Source organism: Argiope bruennichi, chromosome 4, assembly GCF_947563725.1.
Source record: "Argiope bruennichi chromosome 4, qqArgBrue1.1, whole genome shotgun sequence".
NCBI lineage: Eukaryota > Metazoa > Arthropoda > Arachnida > Araneae > Araneidae > Argiope > Argiope bruennichi.
In genome coordinates this window covers 59,732,840-59,754,049 of record NC_079154.1, presented here as the reverse complement: position 1 = coordinate 59,754,049, position 21,210 = coordinate 59,732,840, and the positions used below count along the sequence as shown (strand labels likewise).

Here is a 21,210-nt window from a genome sequence, read left to right as displayed (position 1 = left end):
AAATTTTTCACTTCGGAATATAGAGAAATTTCACAACAAAAGTTTTCCTTTTATGGATAAGAAATTAAGTACAAAAAAATTCTTTTTCAAATATATATTTCGTTTTTTAATTGAACGAATTTCTCTTTGAAAAAATATTGCAGAAATGTCATTCTTTTCTTTACAAGATACTATGATCCACCTAATTGTTCTTTTCCTTAAACACATATCTTTAGACCTTTCTCTTCATAAAATATATTATAATAGTCTTTAAAAAGATTCAGAAATGAATTTTAGGAATTCGTGATTTTCCATAGAAAATCGTTTAATGTGTCAGCTGAGAAGAAGAAAATGATACGTCAATCAAATATCAAAACATGAACTGAAAAAGGCGCGAAGCGTAATTTCGCAAGTTAATTTTCGAATTCAATCATTCTTGTGTTGATATTTCACTAAAAAAATTTCCTGAATAAAAAGCACACATATATTGACTATAATTCTGCAAATTGTTTTTGTAAAAATATTTGAAAACTAAATTTTGGGTTAAAATGGACTCAGTAAACAGAAAAAGGAAATCTAAAGATATGCCAATGTGTAAATATGGTTTGTCGTGTTACCAAAAAAATCCTGAACATCATAAAAAATATCGTCATCCGGAATCAGTTGTTGAACCGAAAAATGTAAGTATTTTATCAATTTTGTTCCCATTCATTCTATTTACTTTTATGTCTATGCATGCATTCAATAATTTGTTTGCATATAACAGGATCTGTTTTTATTGTGCTAATTTTTGAAACAGAAAGGTGTCAATAAATATTTCAAGTTGAATATCAATTAGTATAAATCGAAATCGTTGTACGTTAAAAAAAAAAAAAAAGAAGTTGTCAAATTTTATCAGATAAAAAAAAAGACTCAATTCTTAAAAAAAACTCTCAGTGAACATACACTCACAGTTTGCTTAGATGTTACAGCAATTACAAAACTAGTAAATATTACATCCTTGTTGTGCAATACCGTCTAAGGCTTTTAATTATTAACGAAATCGGCAAATTTTAGGTACAGTTCATGAATTTGTGGTGTCATAAGAGTATAAAATTCTGTCAATATAATTTCTTTGATATTATTTAAATTGAATATAAAATTATTAGTAGGTGACCCATTTCAGAATCAAAATAACTGACATAAAGCTTCCTGTATTGTCCAGAAGTGTCAGAAAATGCCACATGAAAACATACTGCCATGTAGAAAAAAGATTAATTATTACTACCACTACTGTTTTTTTTAAATTTTGAAGTAGTTTTTTTGCTGGACTTAATAATACCTTGGGCATATACTTATTATCTATAGACTGTGCCTTAAATGTAAAGGGCATGTGTATATCTGCCTTTTGCCTCATAAAATACCTTCTTCTCTAATTTGCTGCTAGCTGTATAATTGTGTCTAATGTTTTTGAGCATAATAACTAACTGTGAATGAGCTTTCTTAGCTTTTGGTGATTATAGATAATTCTGAAAATATTGGTTCCATGAGAGAATAGAGCCCCAATCACACCTACTATGTTATCATTTTATTTTCATAGCAGGCAGTTTTCAAAAATGCATGAATTGGATAAAAATTGTGTAAAAATAATTTCTGTAATATTAGATTATCATTATTTTGTATATCATTATTTTTTGCATAAAAATATTATTAATTATCATTAATTATTATTATTTATATTTATTAAATAATAAATATTATTATATATATATATATGTATTAATTATCAAATACTATTATTTCATATATATTTACTTTCTTTCAAATAATGTTAAAATGCCCAACAACAGCCCGTCTAATGTAATAACTGCAGCTTTAAGTCTTAAAAGTAAGTGAAGTTTCGAATTATAAGTTCTTAAAATTTTGCTAATATAGAAAGACAAGAAAAATTTTGAATATTTTGTGACAGTTACATGGTTAATACTTTACAAAGTTTAAAAATATTTTCATCCTAGTTAACTTCAAAAATATCAACTTGTAAGTAAATGTGAAAAATAAGCATAATTTGTAGTTAGTCTAATATATTCTTAACCTGAAAATCTGCTGTATATATTACTAATTACAGTATACATATATTATATGTATATTATTGGAAATAATATATATATAAAGCATAATTTTTATAATTGAAATTGCAATAAGTTTTTGATGATTATATAGCATATTGTTATATTGAGAATTTTTAAACTCTATAAATTTTTAATTATTAATATTTGGCTACGAACATTTCTCAGCCAAATATTAATGTTTCAAAAAGTAGAAATACTACATAAAGGAATTCAAATAAAAATCAATCATGCACTGTTTTATCATAATATTTACACCATAAATAAGCAAATACTAAATTGCAGAGTTTAGTAAGGGAATCAAAAATTCTCAATGTATATGTGATATACTGTCTCAATGTTTAATTATGTTTCCTATGATATACTGTCAACAATTCACAGTACATTGTATTAAAAAAAAAAAACTGTTTATTCATGTTTCACAGTTGTTGTTTCTCAAAAAAGGACTTTTTTTTATTGCAAAGTTTTTATTCTGTACTTTTAATCAATCCTAGTCTTATTAACATATATAATAACTGAAAAATGAAAATTCTGAATTGAAAAACAAAAGCCTTGTTCTTGACATCACACAGAAAGTATTTCAAACATAATTAAGGCTATTGGCTGAATCAAATGTCAATAAATATGAAAGGATCCTGTATCACTTATCAAGATAATTAAATGCTTATTAGTTATCATAATCGTTGAATATATAATAATCCCTCAAATATGTGGGAAAAAAATACAAGAATTAGATACTCCTAGAATTCATTAACACTTTTGCTGCTGAATTATGCACCTATGTGTTACAGATAATATGTAATTGTACCAAACCATTTATCTTATTAGATGACCCCTTCTGTACTATAGTTAAGAGATAACGAAGAAGGGGTCATTTAATTAAGTAGATGGCCTGAATAGCAGGTGTGAGTCATTTCAGTGAATGCATTAAATTTCTGATGAATATGGTGTTTAGAAGTTTTTTAGATTTAAGAATAAGGGTTGGAATTTTTAATGTTGGACTATATTCAAGGACAATCTTATCAAAAATTATATGTCAGCTCATTCAAGTTTTCAAAATGTAATCTGATCCAATGGAGACTTATAAATTTTATTATGACACCTACATCTATTAAAAATTTGGATTTGATTTCAGTACTTTTTAATATTTATTTAGCTGACAAACTGCTTGTGAAGATATATTTTATCCCCTTTCACCAAGGTTAGGTCTACTGCAATATTCATTTCTAATATTTCGAGCTGGAGAACTTTTTGATCCAACATGTACATGCTGAGGGGATAGTATTGTTTTAAAGGAGGTCCACTTGTCAACGGGCAAATTGGTCAGTCCAACCCTGTTCTTAGCTTTTGTCTATATCTTAGAATAGGGGAAAGGATGTTATAAATATGGATATTAAAGGCAAATCAAATGACATTTTGCATCTAATGTGTAAGATTTTATCAGCTATTTTTTTTTTTTTTTTTTTTTTTTTGTTTTTTTTTTTAATATATTATGTAGCAAATAGTATATCAGTGTCTGCTGTTGTAGAAAACCATGCATCTATAAATTTTAAAATATTCATGGGAGTTAAAGGTAATTTATTATTATTGGTATACAGGTCTGTTTTAATTTTCTAATTTTGCTTAAATTTCTACTTTAAAAAATTCTTTTTACTCTTAACTTAAAAGAATAGTTTCATATTTCAATACTATTAATCAAATTTTTTACACTATTGCAAAAAATATCTAATTAAATAAAAAAAAAATTGGCTTTGTTTTTATAAAGTTTCTTAGATTATGTAAGAAAAATAATATTTTTAACGATTTTGATTGCGAGATGTCATAAAATATTTTCAGTGACAAAGAACAGTCGATTATTTTGTAACCATTAAAATGGTAACTTGTTTAATATTTTTGCAATTTATAAATATAAGCTCAGTTTCTACCATCAGTGCTAATTACAAAATAATCTTGTTCAGTGTGCAAACCTTAATTTTTTTAATTCTTAAATATACAAATATTTTATAGAATATTTAGGTAAATGAATTTGTATTAATTGCTGTATTTACTTAAAAACTAGGAAATTAAGAGTGGTTTTCAATTGAGAAATTCATTTGCCTTTTCACTTAAGTTTTTTAGATCTAGCAGGAAAACTCTCAACAATTACAAGAAATCTGCCATCTGGTTTACCTATAGGAATTTCTTATTTTAAACTGTCTCTTAACTAATAGTTTTATATTGGTCTAATCACTGTTATCTTTTCAGGAAGTCTCAGTTTTGATATCAGAGGATTTCATATCTAAATTCATATGCAACCAATCATGCCTTGTTTATGTTGATTTGATGTATAATAAGCATGATGTTAAAGTGCACAGTTGATATTTGGAAAATTCACTGGCTGGTTTAAATGTTTGCATCATCTTGTCATAGTTCAAAATTACTACATCTCTCATCAGCTTTTAATTGGGTTGTGAATCGAGCAGGTGAAACAGCCCAATTTAATAATCAAAAATTATATTATTTAGCCCTCTCTAATACTGATTTATAGCATTTGAGAGGTAAGCAGTCTAGTTACAAGGCAATAATCATATGATAAAGAATGTCTAGTCCTTTTGGTGGAAATCAGTCGAAGAATAAGTTTTGCAGCGTTCTTTTTAGAATAATTTTTCATGCTTATCCTCTTATTTCTATTGTTACACAGAATTGCCTGGAGACCAGAAAAGTCAGAAAAACAGAAAAATTTTTTAAATTATCTTTAAAACATGGAATATGCAGGGAATTTTAAAATTTTCTTTAAAAACCAATAAGTTTTCTTAGGGTTTTTTTTTCTTCCATTTAGAAAAATATTAGTCTTTTTAACTATTCCAGGAATAAAAGATCATCAGCATAGCTCTAAAAACTAAACACTATTCTTGACTGTGATACTGCAAAAGTTCATCCCTTTTCTCCTGTTTCTGCTTTTCTTCTACATAAATCAGTCAGATTTTTGCAGAAAATGTATAGTGATTATAGCTACTTAAATGCTAGAGGAGCTGCTCAGAAAATTTTAATAGAGTATTTTATATTTGTAAAAAATATTGCATAGGAAAAAAATATTTCAATGAATGTTCACAGATTTTGCTATTTTGAACGCTGAATCTTGGTTAAAAGCATATTTACTGAAAAGCAATGCAATATTATGTGGAAAGTGAATAGTTGATTTGCTTCATCTTCTTTATTCCAAAGTTCAAATTTCCATTGCAAGTTCAGAATATGCTAAGATCCAGTTTGAAATTTTCCTGAAAAAGACGAAGAAATTCATTTAGATGTTTCTATTCTAATATTTTGAGGTCCAATAAATGTTCTGATTTTTGGGAAGTCCTAAAAATAATTCTTATATTGACACATGGCAGTGTAGATGTAGAAAGTGGATTTAGTATCAACAATGATATGCTTGTTGAAACTCTGAAAGAAAATTCTTAAGTACTGTTTATGATAATATAAACTTTTATGGGAGTGCATTAAATGTTCCATTCTCAAGAGATTTGCTACTGTATGCAGCATTAGTGTATTTGTGGTGTTATAAAGCTTTGGAAAGCGTAAAAAAATTTCAGGGGGACAAAAAGAGAATCCAACAAACCCCAAACAGTTTTGTAAATTAAATTGTTGCATAAAATAAAATGAAGAAGCTGACAACTGAAAAATCTACAGAAATTGATGTTCAAGTTTATAAATTGGCAAAAAAAAAAAAAAAAAAAAAAACCTTAATAATGTTATTTTATTTTATCCAAGTCCTCAATTTTTGTAACTTTAAATTAAGGCACAGGATCAATATCTTTTTCTCTTTAACATTTGAATTTGTCTTGCTAAATTCTAGACAGTAATAAAGAGTTTTGTTGTTATTTGTGTATGTGTTTATGTAAATATTAACATTCATTTAATGCACTATCATTTAGGTAATGTTGAATTATTGCTTAATTTCTTTTGCTTTTTTTTTCTGATAAAAGCTAAGAAGGAATTTAATAAATATAAAAGCAGTGTATTTTAAAATAGATTATATTATACATTTATAAAATATTAATGAATATTGCCTGATATTGAAATTTTATTTCTAGGTTTCAAATCAAGATGTAGTAGATGGTTCTTCAATATCTGATGAGGAACCTCCTTCTAAAACTTCCAGAATTTCAGATAAAGCTAAGGTATTAAAAATTTGAAAACGTTCCATTTTTATACAGTTTGTATTTTGTTTGAAATTGTATTGCACGTTTTCAATTAAGTATTTTCTGTGATGAAACTACACTTAACATTTCTTGATGTTAAAGGTGTTTGATATTAGGAAGTATTGCCACAATTGTATTTATTACAATTGTGTTATTTTGTTGTATTTTGCTCTCACTTTTGCACTTTTCTCCCTTTCAGTAAATATCCTTATCTGTCTACAACTGCCAAATTGTTGGGAATAATTTTCTTTCATAATTCTCTTAAATTTTTTATCAGATTGAACTCAGTGATGATGAAGAAGAAGCACCAAAGACATCTTTGGCTGAGCCAAAATTTAAAGAAACTGTAGAGAAGGTTCTTAAAAGCATGCCTCAAGATTTCTTTGACTTTTGGGATTTTTGTGCTTCTATAAACAAGCAAAAACCTGAAGGTAATAAATTTAATTTATGTATTTTTTTATTTTATTTTTTTTTTTTTGTGTCTAAGTGTGTTACTTATATACTTGCATAATTCTTCATTTTACTTTCAATATTTTTCAGTCTGATTATCTAAATATCAGCATAAATAATACCTAAATATAATCCTTTCTATTTAACTTTATCAATTAAATTAATTTTGGTTTAAAATTTCTGTGAAATAATTATTTTCATAATTGATTTAATTCTTATGTATTCATTTTATGACTTTTTTTTACTCAAATTATTGCCACAATAGGTTAATGAGAAAGGGAGGGGACTTATTTTAAAATTTAGTCTCTATACAAACAACCATTGTAGGATTTGCCAGCTCAATTGAGAAGATAAAAAAATAACTAAATAAATACTGGCATAAAATATGGCACTATTCCATTTTCTGATGGTTGATGTGGAGCTAACAGAAATTTATCAAAAAATATCTTTTTCTTTTATTAATCTAAAATTTTTCTTTCGATGACAAATATTAAATTTTCTTATCTATTATTTGTTCAGCCTAGTTATATTAATAGAAAATTATCTTTTGATGAGAATTAACCAGATTATTCTGTTACAACAGAATTTTTGTTAATTTTAAAATTAGGAGTGTTGTTTAAATGTCCTGCCAAATAAAATTATAAGTGTGTATAAATATTTACTATTTATATTTGAATAATCATTTTAAGAATAAAGAAATAAAAGTAAATTTTAATATTAAGCTGAAAGTAAATTATTTGTATATATAACTATTTGGTAACAAATGCCTTTCATCCAGTTCATATTATTTTAATAAATGTGCGAGAAATTTTTTTAAATTAATACAGTAGTTATATTTATTATTTCTGATTCATTGATTAATTGGTACTTTTAATTTATTTTTTTTCATGCCCAAAATGAAATTCAATCTGTTGTCTGATTCCCATTTGGAGTTATAAATTAAGAAAGAATGGTTTATTATTTTAGAGACTCAAAAATTGATTATTCTGCTTATATATAATTATTTTTTGCTTTACTGTTCTCTTTCCACCTTTGCTTTTCACAATGAGTATTCTTTAATCTTATTGAGTCCTTGTGATCATGTTTTGATAATTCTTAAATAAAACTTTTTTTATACAAATGTTTCAATCTTCACGTTGTATATGCATATTAAATAGTCTATCTGAACCACAATTTTGAAATTATATTCTGTATCATTCAAGTATGAAATCTGCATAAGTTAATTTTACTTACCTTGAAATGTTGGTTATTGATATTTTTTGCTCTAAACGCACTTCTTAGTTATAATTAACTAATTATTTCATATTTCTTTGTAATAAAAAAGAAAAATTCTGAAATTAGGAAAACCTAGTTTTATTAAAAGAGAGAGAGAAATTTAAAATAAAAAGTTTTTAACATAATACCAGATGTGCTATTGATTTGTTAAGTTTAAATATAAACACTATTGACATATGAAACAACCATAATTAATTGCAATTATCTTTAAATGAATAGTTAATTTTAAGAAAAATAATATCTCAATTTCATATCTGTATAAATAACTGTGTAAATTCATTAATAGTTTTTATGCTGTAGAAATTTAAACTACTGAAAAGATTTTTTTTGAGTGAAGATGACTTGGAAATGAATAGTTAATAAATTTTTATTAATTGTAATCTATGTTTGCATTTAAGAGAATAATGTTTTATCTTAAATTTTTCCATTCCTTTTTTTTTTTCAATTCAACAGATATTTTAATTAATTTATTTATTTCTGGAATTGCTATTTATTCTATTTAGTTAAATTTTTCTTTAAAACACTTTCATCTTTTAAGAATTATTAAATTATAAAAAATAGGGTTTTTTTTCCATAATTTTTAAAGGTTCTTTAGTACAATGTGTTATTTTAAAAAACTCAAATTAGTTAAACTCTCAATTTAGTTCAATTGGAGTTGCAGATAATAAAAAGATTTATGTAGTATAATTTTTTTACAAGGATGTATTTAGTTTAAAAAACTATAAATTTGTTTCTAAAATGCATTTATTTATTATAATGTTGGTATACCTTAAATATTAATATTAAAACTATTTTTACTTCTTTGTATATAACATTTACACTGCATTGTTAATAAAAACTGATTTAATATAATAACTATTAACTTTTTTATAGTGAAAGTATAATTAATATTATGAATACCATAAAAAATTTATATATATATATATATATATATAATTTTAAAGATCAGGATGAAACTATGAGTTACACTAATGATTAATGATACCATCAACAAAATACATTTTTCATTATATAAAACATCCTTATATTTAAATGATATATATAAAAAAAGGTATAAATTTAAAATTATTTTATGCAATTAATTGTATTTAAAATATAATTTTTTTAATATTTAATGTGAGAATTCCATTTTAACTTATATTTTTGCAACATGTATGTTTACAATAATTCTAATTTCCATATTTTAATAATAAAAGAAACTTTTATTCTGAAATTTCATTAATGATATCATTTTTAAATGCTTTTCTTCTAAGATAAAATATGTTATCTTTTATATTTATTAATTGTTATTTTTTTATTTATCTGAAATAAAAATATTTATTGCCTTTTTCATCTACCTTGTTAAAGGAATTTTTCGTTTATCCATATTAAATTCAAATATTTTTCATTTACTATTAATTTATAATTTTTATTTTATTGCTTGAAATTTTTATTTTAGATGCATTTGCTGACTTCGATCTTTACTTGATTGGTATATATGATCTCTTAGTAAAGAAACTACCACCAAACAAAGAAATATTATTACATTGTCATTATAGATATTATTATGACCCACCTGAACTTCAAACAGTAATCAAATCAAATGATAAAAGCTTATTTCACATTGGCTATTTCAGGTTCAGTATTTCTTTATTATATCTCTTTATTCTGTTTTAAAATTTTTAATCTTTTTAGTTATTTTCTGTACTCATTTAATTATGTATTTTATTAAGTATTATTGGCAACTAGATGGTTTACCAGAAATATTTGTTTATTTTTATTTTTCTTGCATCATTAATAAAGATATACAAATAAATATTTGTTTGATTTCCATTACATCTTTTATGCTTAGAATTTTGTCATCAAATTATTTTTAATCATCAATTGCCACTGTTCATATAACCAATATATTAAAGCAGTGTTATTTTTATAATCTTACACCTGTTTTATTCATTATTTACATAAACCATCCTAGTAGAATCAAGTATTGTAATATCTTGGTACTATTAAAAACATAACTGTCCAGTTTATCTACCTTCTAATTTTCACGATACAGAAGCTTCTGTTTATATTCCTTATTAACTAAATTTGATGACTAATTAGTTCACTTATATGAATGGTTGCTAAAGATTTCAACTAAAGATATATTGTAATTTGATTTAATGACTTTGCAAAATAATTCTAAACCAATTTCAGTTGACATGTACGATTTTAGAAGCCTTATGTCATTCTATCCATTGTATTATTCATTTTCATATTTTATTGTATATCCAATTATATTATGAGAAAAAACAGCAGTATTTGAAACTTGTTAACAGTATTAAAATAAAGCTCTTTGTTTTATTCCTAAATTTCTATCTTTTTAATCCTATTCCTATTTTTAAAGAATGTTGGAATGAATATATGTTGGTGATTTTATATGTTTTGAAAATCTCATCAAATTTTAACGAGATGAAGTTTCTACATCAGGATTTAATATATTGCAATAAATTGAGTCATTTATATTAAATGAAATTTCTTACATCAAAAGCAATTCTGGTTCAACTATTGATTCAACCTCAGATTACAAAATATGCTCAGTTTGCATTTTTGTCATCTTTCTATGCACATAATAAAAAGATTAATCATTTTCCAGCATAAATTTTATTTTAAAAGCTAAAATACTGATGATAAATTTGAATCCAGTCATAAATTAAAGTTCCAGACGGATCATATTGAATCCTTGTTAGGAAATAGATTGTTCGCACTGATTAAAACCAATAAGAACAGTTTTTGTAATTTTAATGAAGTAATTATTATTATTATTATTTTGTATAATATAATATATAAAAAAAAATTTTGTCTATAAAACTACATTTATGGTTCTTGAATAATTTTTAAATTGCACAAAATTTTACTATTTCATAACTTACAATGACAGCAATTTTGTAATTTAGAAGTCTTTATTTGAAAATATTGAAAAATACTGGAACAGTTTTCTTAATCAATAGTTAGTACTTCCAATTTAAAATATCCTTGTTCTGAGTACAGTAGCTTCAAGCTAACCAAGTCACCAAAATTTAATATGTAATATGGGAAAATAAATAATACAAAAAATATAACATCAACATTATAACACATTTTAAATTTGCCATTGGTTAAATTGACATTTCAATATTCATGAAATTTTCTAATATCTATTGTATTTTATAAAATAAATAATTAATATTGTTGTGATTAGGATTCAATAGCAATTTGGTTATGTTCATTATATGTAATGCTCATCTATTTTCCCTATCTTCGATTTTCTAACTTTTTTTTCTTTCCATATACATATTCATATCACTAATATTTGCCATTAAGATCCCTTCTCCCTACTGCTGAGCTCTGAAATGTATACATTTTCATTCTGGTTGCCAACACTTTTCCTCATTTTATAATAAATTAGGAATTTTTCATTTATTAAATTAAAATTTTGGTAATTAATTGGTAATTCCATTAATATATTTTAGTTAATTTCATTCCATAATTAAAGTATATTGAAAGAATAGAGTCTTTTTAACTGTGGGTCACTGAATATACTTGTAGCTTCAATGCGTAATTACTTTATTGTAACTTGTTAATTATCAATAATATTTTTTACCTCTCTAATGTCATCTGCATCTTATGAAGTTCATCTATTTACTTTAGGTAACTGATTTTTTAAAATTTTATGTGAATTGATTATTTTATCTAATTTTTAACACAAGGATTTTAAAAGAAATTATTTTCATCTGAGCTCAGCATACTAATATGCCAATATATATATATATATATATATATATATATATATATATATATATATGTTCTTAATATATGCCAATATATATATATGTTCTAATGGTAATAAAAGAACAAAAAATATTTGGGGAAAAAACTTTCTTATACTTTTGCTTAGAAGGAAAGATATGTAATTTAGTTAAACTTATAACTAAAAGAAGAATATTTTAAAAAATAAAATAAATTTTGCCACTTCTGTATTAATTGCTAAAGTTTGTCATGTTAGTCTATTGAATTTATTTGACATCTCACGTTCACCATTGACATGCATTCATACAGAAGAACTGAAATTTTTATTCTCTTCAGAAATATAATTTCTAGAAACCAACCAATTTCAACCAACAAAACTTTTTATTTGCACATAATGAAAGTACAATTATGTTAATAACATGCTTATGCTTATTTAAGAATAATAAGTTCTAATGGAATCCATTTGTTTTGCTTGAATATCTTGAAAAAAATTGTTGTTTGAATTATTCAAGATTGAATTTATTTCAGGGATGATCCTGAGAGTTTTCCATCAGTTTTAGTCTCGAACAATGCTGCAGTTGATTGTAAATTGACATTAAAAGGAGACAACATATTTGCTGCTATGAAGTAAATTGATTTTTAAAATATATTTTTTGTGATATTTAGCTTTTAACTAATAATTGGAGATAAAAGTATTGATTAGATTATTCATAATTTTTATATGAATATTCATTTTTGCTTCATGTTATTTTAAAGTAAATATTTGTCATATACAATTGAATATAATTTAACTGACACATTACAAATATTTATATAATTTAAGGTATTTCAAATGAATTTTATGATTTGTTAATAATCTGAAATGGATAGGATTGCTTATGGGCTTGAAATTTCAGTCAGTAACATGATAAGATTCTAACCGATTTTTCAATCAAAATAATAATTAATTGAATTGAAAGTTGATAGATGATTTCTTCCCATAAGTTTGCTTCGGATTGATTATATTGAATAAGAAAAAAAAGAAAATCTGTTCAACAGAATATTGTGTTAAAGCCTTAGTTGCTTAATTAGTTTAGCATTGCAGAAAAAATTACTAATTTTTTTCTTAGACCATCTAACTGACAACATTTTTGCCAAATTTGATTTTGGTAAATCCCTACTAAATATAAGATTTTGCAGCAATCATAAATGTATATATCTTCTTTTATAGTAAATATTTTTGTAGAATCGCATCTAGTTTTAAAATTTTCTAATTACTTTAGATATAAATATATAGTATTAGATATAAATATATAGTTGAATTTTTCGCTCTTTACCTGTGGAATAAAGAATTATTTTATCATCATTTTCATTTTTTTTTTTTCTAAATTTATTTTTCTAACATCTTTCTGGTTGAAATTAGATGAAGGTGCTCTGCTTAATTCCATATTTTATGCAGAATTTTTATCATAATTTTCTACAGATTGTATGCTATCCTATTGTATCTAATATAAAAGTATTAATATTGAAAAATTTCAGAAATTATGCAATTACTATTGACATGCATAATTTTTTTTCTTATATTCTAAATCTTGTAACAAATGAACAACTTCTAATTATTTTCTTACTTCAGATGATTTTGTAATTTTATATCATGAATTCCGAGTTGGTGTGTTTTATTTTTTAATTTATGGCATTTTTTACCATTTATGATTATCCTGAAGAAGCAACTATATACTTATATTTTTGTAATAATAATTGTCCAGTTGCTTCATTGCAACATTATTTGTTTTATTCAAATGTCTTTTCTTGTTATTTTTAAGATGCAGATGTTTTAGTTATTATTTTTCCACTTTTCAAGCATTTACATTTTTTCCTTGGCAATTCATTTAGCTACATATGGCTATTTTTTTATGGTATGCCTTTTTGTGTATGCCTTAACATATGCCCTTTATAGTTTTTCTACTGCTATTAAATCTTTATCTAATATTGCTTAATACAATTTTTTAATTAATTAAACTTTAAGTTTATGTTCAGAGCTCGACTAAGGCAAGGGCATAAGTGGCAGTTGCCCCTCACATCAGAGGGGGGGCCAAATCGAATAGAACTTGTCGACTTTTATGCACGGTTCTTCATTACTGAAGTAGTAAAGCAGGGGGGGGGGGGCAAAGAAGTTTTTGTCCCGGGCCCCAATTAGGTTAAGTTGGGCTGGTTTATGTTTGTCATCACTTTTGTGATTTTTTTTTGTGAGCTCTTTTTAATGCATTAAATGCATCCTTTTAAAAAAAAATAATTGAATTCACTTCTTGATACCAGTATTGGCTTAACTCTATTTTTATGGTTATATTGAAGACTGACTATATATTTTATTTTCTAAATCCATTATACCTGATTTTAAATCCTAAATTTTTTGTTCTATATATTGTCTCTTTTTAATTATTATTAATAATGCGATTAAGTAAAGTTCTGATTTCCCTGATGGACAAAGAAATGTAGTCGAGTTAAATTACTCCATTCTAGTGATAGCAAAAACCTTCAGCAAGGAATGTTGAGTCATTGTGGTGAATATGGTTGTTTCAATTATGCACCTTAAGCATCAGTCTTCTCTGTTTCTTGCCTCCTGTTGTTTTGTGTTAATAGTCATTTCAACGACCTTGGATACTTAGGAAAAGTTAATCTTAGAAGGGGAAAAAAAGTATTTTATTCTTTTTTCCCATTTCAAATATTGTAATTATGTTATATTTTTCAGCACTTATCTTTTGTTTTAATTTATTAAATAGATCTTCCTGTAAATCCTTTACTTTTTTATTACATTTTGCATCATTCATGTGGAAATGACATTTCTCTAGTCTGTAGTTTATATATGCTACACAAAATCTGTTAATAAATGCATTAATATCCAAGTAGAAAATTTAAATAAATGCTTGAAAGTATTAATGCTCTAATTTTTTTTATACAGTGAGAGAAATATTTAAACTTGTTGCACCATTTCTGTTACACTAATAATTTTAGTTAAATATTTAGTTTGAGGAAGTATGAATCTGTGCTTTGAGGTACGAAGGAGCGGGGGATTTGTTTAAAAGAGTAATTTTCCTTTTTGTAACTAAGAATGACTATCCCTGCATGTTATTCACATTAAAAAGCTATTAAATTATTTGAATGTTTACAAAAATATATCTGATCTAAAATTTAAAAAAAAAAAAAAACAACATTTTCAAGCAGGTGCAAAAGAGAATTACTTTTATACCTTGCTAATATTTTTTTTAATGCACCACTAATTGAAAAGTATTTGAAATCAAGATATTATATTGTTTGTACTCAAATATATTAAAAACAATTAAAACTTGCTAGTACTTTTTAAGTAGTCAATCTGATATTTTAATACACAAAATTAATAAGCAAAAAATTACATCAAACTTTATTTTTCTTTTAGAAACTTATGATAACAAAATGTTATTACTTTGATGTTGTCAAAAGAAATATAATTTCTGATCACTAACTTGGAAGGTCATTGTTTGAGTTCATAGTATGGTGCTCTTTTTTAAATAACTGGGTGTCCATCACATGATAACCAATTTCTCACTCCAATAACAAATACACTTACAAATACATAGTATTCTGATCTTTCTCCAAATTATATATATATATATATATATATATATATATATATATATATATATATATATATATATATATATATATATATATATATATATTCAATAGTTTAAAAGGATGTATATGAATTTTTGAAATCATTACATACAGAGATGATGATAATATATTTATATTAGGTGAAATAATAAATTAAGTGTAAAAATCTATAAGAAATATTTTCTTTTAATAGGTGCAAAACAAGATTCTTAATGCCTTTTCTTTAAAAATTATTGATAATTTCATTAATTACTTATAAATGCAGTATAAATATAAGCTTATCCTAAAATTCCTTTGCACTAATTGTTTAGAAATGTTATTATTTAATTTTTTTTTTTTTTTTTTTTTTTTTTTACAGTGCAGAAATAACTGACAGAATAAAGAAAATGAAACCGAAATCTAAGAAACAGTTCATTAAGATTCAGGAAAATCTTCAAAAGTTTGCAAAGGAAAAGAAATATTCATTAGAAATCTCTACTTCCAAAACTACATCAAGAAATAAAAAAGTGGTTTCTAAAACATTTAATAGTTTTGGAATTGTTGTACCTGTTAAAAATGATGTGGGATATAGACCTTTGCCAGATTCTAATGGTATGTTATTTAAAAATTTCTATAATTTTATATTCTTCCTGTTTTTACCAGAATCTTATGTATCTTAAAATTATCTATGCTTGATATATACTGACAGAGTTTTGAAAATACTAGCTGAAATATAACTTATGTTAGAAATTTTGTTATATAATGTCTTGAGACTCTGCACTCATTTTCATAGATATTTGTGTTTTATTTATAAAAAATTGGTTTTTCATTCAAAGTCCTTAAATTTTGCTGTCTAATGCTTTGAATAGTCTCCGACTGTCAGCTAAAGAGGGAGGAGGACTTTATGTGTTAAAAAATAAGTGTTGATGCCTATGTAAAAATGACTACATGTTTGAAAAATTCTGTTAAGATTTAAATTTAAATTTTCTGCACTATTTACAACTATTTTAAATTTAAATGACTTCAACTTTTAAAATTTAAAGCAGAAAATAAATTTAAAATTTGACATTCATTTTATCATTTTTTGAATCAATTTATTAACTTTTGTTGTTGCCGAACCAAATGAATATTGGGTCTCCTTCGGCTAATTTTAATTGTATCATCTGCATGTTATTTTTGTGTTTTAAAATGAATATTTTTGCCAAATATATAAAGAATTATTTATTATTTCCTTAATGTAATTTATATTTTTAGAATTATTTATAATTTCAATTTCAATTTGGATAAAATTTTATAAGAAATATTTGGGTTTGGCAATAATGTATAAGAGGTTGTTGTTGATATTTTAAAAACTGTTGTGAATTCTGAAAGTCCAAAATATAGGCATGAATTTTAAAAGAAATCTGAAAAGTAAATATTTTATATGTTTACTATGTAAGAATCATATTTTATATATTATATTTTTTGTATGCATTTTAACCACAGAAAGAAATTGGTAATGTTTTAAATGCATCATTATTATATCACAGTATTTTTGGGAACAACAGTGCTCTTGTCATACCTTAAGATATCCAAGCTTAAATGTACAGAGAATTTCACGCAAGTTCCTGCAATATTTAATTTAATAACTAGAAATGAATTTGCCGAAATAAGAAATTTAAAGATTCTAGAAGATAGTGAAGCGATGTAAAAATGAAGAAAGAAATTTAAAACTATGGAAAGGGGAACTTATTATAAAAAGAATAAGCAAAATGATGTTTTATGTTATTCTACAGTAAAATTCTTACAAAAAAATGAACAAATGATACTTTTTACAGTAGTTTGAAATATAAAACAGTATAAGGAAAACCAAATTCCGAAAGACTGAACAGTTTTGTTCTGACTATCTAAAATGTTTTAATGTTAAATTTTGAAATCTGTTAAAGGAAAAATCTGTTGCTTTTGTCAGTAAGTGCATATAAGCTTTAAATGGAAGGTAATCGAAACTGTTGGCAAGAGAAAACTTTTTTGATATAGATATTTCATCTCTATTTCTTTAAAAGAAAAAATTGCTATGATCAGCATGAATTCTAATATTCCTAAAGCTGTCTGACAGATGACAGTTATGTTTAAAATGGAACAAGATTAATCTTATATTTACCTGAAGTTTTTAAAAATCTATAATGCCATCAATAGATAAATGTAAGCATTGGTCAAAGAAAGACAATAAATACATTGAAGTACCAAGATCAATAAGAGCAAAAGAACGAATAGAATGTAAATATGGGTGAATTAAAATAGAATTTATTATAAAATGCAATTAAAAAAATAAGTTATTTAAACACTTTTTTGTGAATCAATGTAGAAAATAAACTAAAGACCCAGAAATCATTGGTTCTAGCAAAAATTGAACAAATGCTACTGTAGATGTAGAATATACTCCAAAAAATAAACATTGAGGGATTTATCGCTCCAAAATGGTGGGTATGAAAAATTTTCTTAGGTGCAAAAATATAGGATGTTTTAAGGAAATAAAAATTAAGTACATAAAGTGTAACATGTATATTCGTTTAATTGACCAAAAGAATTGCCTAGTTGAAGCACATTTATTAATTTTTTATGACAGAAATTTTTTGAAAATATTTTATTTTGATTTCAATGTTCTTATTTTTTTAACTTTAATAATATCTTAAATCATTGCAAAATTATATTATGGATTATTATTTTTATTATGTAAAAGAAATAAATTGCATTTTTTTATTGGTAGTTTTGCCATTCATATTTTTAAAAATAAGACATTTTGTTATACTTTGATCTACTTCACTGAAATAAACATACTAAAAATTTAAAAAAAAACTTATTGAAAATTAATTAAATATGTTGTTATATTATTGTCTTTGGATTATTTTATATATTTTTATATCAAATTCCAGTTTTAAAAATATTGGGATCCTGATCTATGCTGGGTGGGGTAAAAAAAAGGGGGGGATGAAAAAATGAGTTTCTGATGCCAAAATGTAATTACATGAACTCAATTATAATTTTAAGAAATTTTTTCAAAGTTGATGATGACAGAATTTACTCTTTAGCATAGTAACTGTTTCAATTTAAATAATATGTTTAGTAATAAATGTAAAGAGAAAATTTTGAAGTTCTTTTTGTTAAATATAATTGTTGAAATAAATTATATCTTTTTCAAATTCATTAGCCAAAGTGCATTTTTGATTCATACTAGTTTTTGCTATCTTGTATATGTAGTTTTCAAAGAAAAAAATTCTTATAATTGCCAAAACATTCTACTTTGATGTTGATGAATCTATACATTTTAGGCTTCACTTTACATTTAAAAACACAATAAAGATTGAATTAGGTCTATTGTTTTATCTGTGAACTAGACAACTAAAAAATGCCACAAGCAAAATGAATGAATTTTTGTATGTGACCTGTCTGTCAATCGGCATGGTTGTAAACAAGATAACACAATGTGTAGTCATTTGAAATTTGTCGTATGATTTAAGCGCCGAAATAATAGATTTCAAATAAATTTGGGACCAAATCCTTCAAAGTGTTGATTGTCTTTTAGTCTGTTTTTTCATGTGCAATGAGATAAAGCAATGAATTTCATTATGTGAATTTTCCATCACAATTGTAGAATCAAATTGATCAAAATGGAGTTCTGTTGCAAAATGCATACTTGATTATTTTCACTATATAAAGAAGCAAAACTCAAAATGTGTCATACTCTGAAATTTTACAAGAAAGTGAAGGAAGAACATTTCTGTTATCCAATATGAATGTATTACAAAGCATTATTTCTAAAAATCCTTAGGTTGTTGCTAGAAATGAAGAAATGTATTTTTTCGAATAATTGTGCAGTTTTTAGCTACTTCATTCCGTTTTTGATTTTAGATAAATTTTTCCACTATTTTTTTTTTTTAACGAAGATAGTATTTTTTATTGTTGTTTGTTTGCTTCACTTTGCGATTGTATATGTTCTTATTTGTTGTTTATTATAAAAGTGTCTTCTTTTTTTTTTTTTGTAAAATTTTAATTTTCTTTCTATGATTTAATGTTTTTGTCACATTTAAAATCCAACTTTTTGAAAAGGCAATTTAAAAAGTCAATTAATTTTTATAAAAAGAATTTTTTAATATTTCTACGTATAGCATTATACTTTTTGCTTTGAAATAATGGTGATTTGAAGCTGCAGGAAAATAAAGAAATTAAGATTTTCATTAATTTATTTCATAGACCTCTTAGGATTTTTCTATATTCATTTATGTAATTCATTGAAGGTAATGTTATATCTTTTATTTTATGAATTGTTAACTTCAAATGATTCACTCTAAGACATTTAATAGCTTTGAAATTAATTCTTCTACATTTGGTGTATTTTTATGATGAGAATTGTTTTGTTTTTAAAACATCATAGAGAACCAAAGAAAATACTTGTCTTTCCATTAAATTATTTTTCTAGATATCATGGAACATGTCCTAAACGATTATTATAAATTAAATAGTAATATTAATAGTTTAAAACATCATATTTTAAAAATCTATTTTTGATATCTAGAGAGTTAACATATAAGCTTACAACTTGCCTAAAAAATGTTTAAAGTAAAAGTAAAATGAAATTTTTTGTCTGTGTATTAGAAATGATTTATTTGCTGAATTATTTTATTTTTTATTTTTTATTTTGATCATGTATATTAGATATATAGTATAAAATTAACCTTCTCCCCTTTGTAGAATATATATATATATTGCTGCACTTGTAATTTTCTGTTTGACATTTTTATGCATTAGTTATATTGTTTGTTAATTTTTAAATTCTTTAATAATATTAAATGTAATTAGCATATGAAATGTATAAGTGTTCTTATTTATATTCATGTTTTGCAGTGCTTGTTTTTTGTAATTTTCTATTTTTAATACTGCGGTTTGCAGAAATTTTACTGAAATTTTGGTTAATACATGTTTTTTTCTTCTTTCTAGCCAAGATAAAATCAATACTGCAGAAGATAGTGAATGCTGAAAATGAGGAGAAAAGACTGACTTTTGAAGAGGATTTGGATGAACTTATCACTAATGTTCAATTTGCTAATGATGAATGTGACTTTGGAATGGGTCTTGAATTAGGAATAGATCTTTTCTGTTTTGGAGATCCATATTTTCATTCCCATATACTGAGCATCCTTCCTCTTGCTTATAATCTTTTAAACCGTCCTAAATATGCAGAAGTTGTACAATTTCACTTAGCAAATAGGAAGAAATCACACAATCTGAATACTTTAGATTGATGATTTCTGAATATTCCGATATGTATTTTAATTGAATTTTATTCAGAAGTAACATGAATATAATAAATAAAAACTAAATGAAGGAAATTCAACTTTGTTTTTAAAATTTATTGCATATTTTGTTGTTTGCTGATTATATTTTCCTTTTTTATTCTTCTATCTTTCTCTCTCTCTCTTTTATTTATTTATTTATTTTTGTATCAAATAAGAACACGAGTGATATCTTTAGCACTTAAGATGTATTCTAAATTATAAAAGTTTTTGTTAATTCTTCATATTTGGTTCTATTTCTTTATGTTTTTATCTGTAATATATAGTTTGCATATGAATGTGCATTTTATTCTTTATGACAGTGTATTTTAATGTGTATCACAATGTGTATTTTAGAATTTATTCAATTTTAGTGATTTAAAGCTATTTTTTAAGAAAAAATAAACATAAAATGTATGCATTATCTATCTTTTTATTTGAATAACATATAAGTAAAAGACATCCAAAGTTGATATATGTCAGCTTTGCTTCTTTGTGTTTTAAAGCCTTCAAAAGACCTCCATGAACTAAAGCAAATTTCATTTTGAATATAGA

General features: G+C 24.4%; 1 protein-coding gene across 1 annotated transcript; it reads left to right on the top strand.

Annotated features, from left to right (window-relative positions):
- Positions 1–186: 186 nt before the first annotated feature.
- Positions 187–20,861, top strand: LOC129966009 (histone PARylation factor 1-like). The gene is made up of 7 exons (XM_056080340.1): positions 187–659; positions 6,158–6,244; positions 6,543–6,696; positions 9,429–9,606; positions 12,266–12,364; positions 15,726–15,958; positions 20,321–20,861. Exons 1-7 carry the CDS (start codon positions 528–530, stop codon positions 20,623–20,625), a joined length of 1,188 nt encoding a protein of 395 aa, XP_055936315.1. The 5' UTR covers positions 187–527; the 3' UTR covers positions 20,626–20,861.
- Positions 20,862–21,210: the final 349 nt, after the last annotated feature.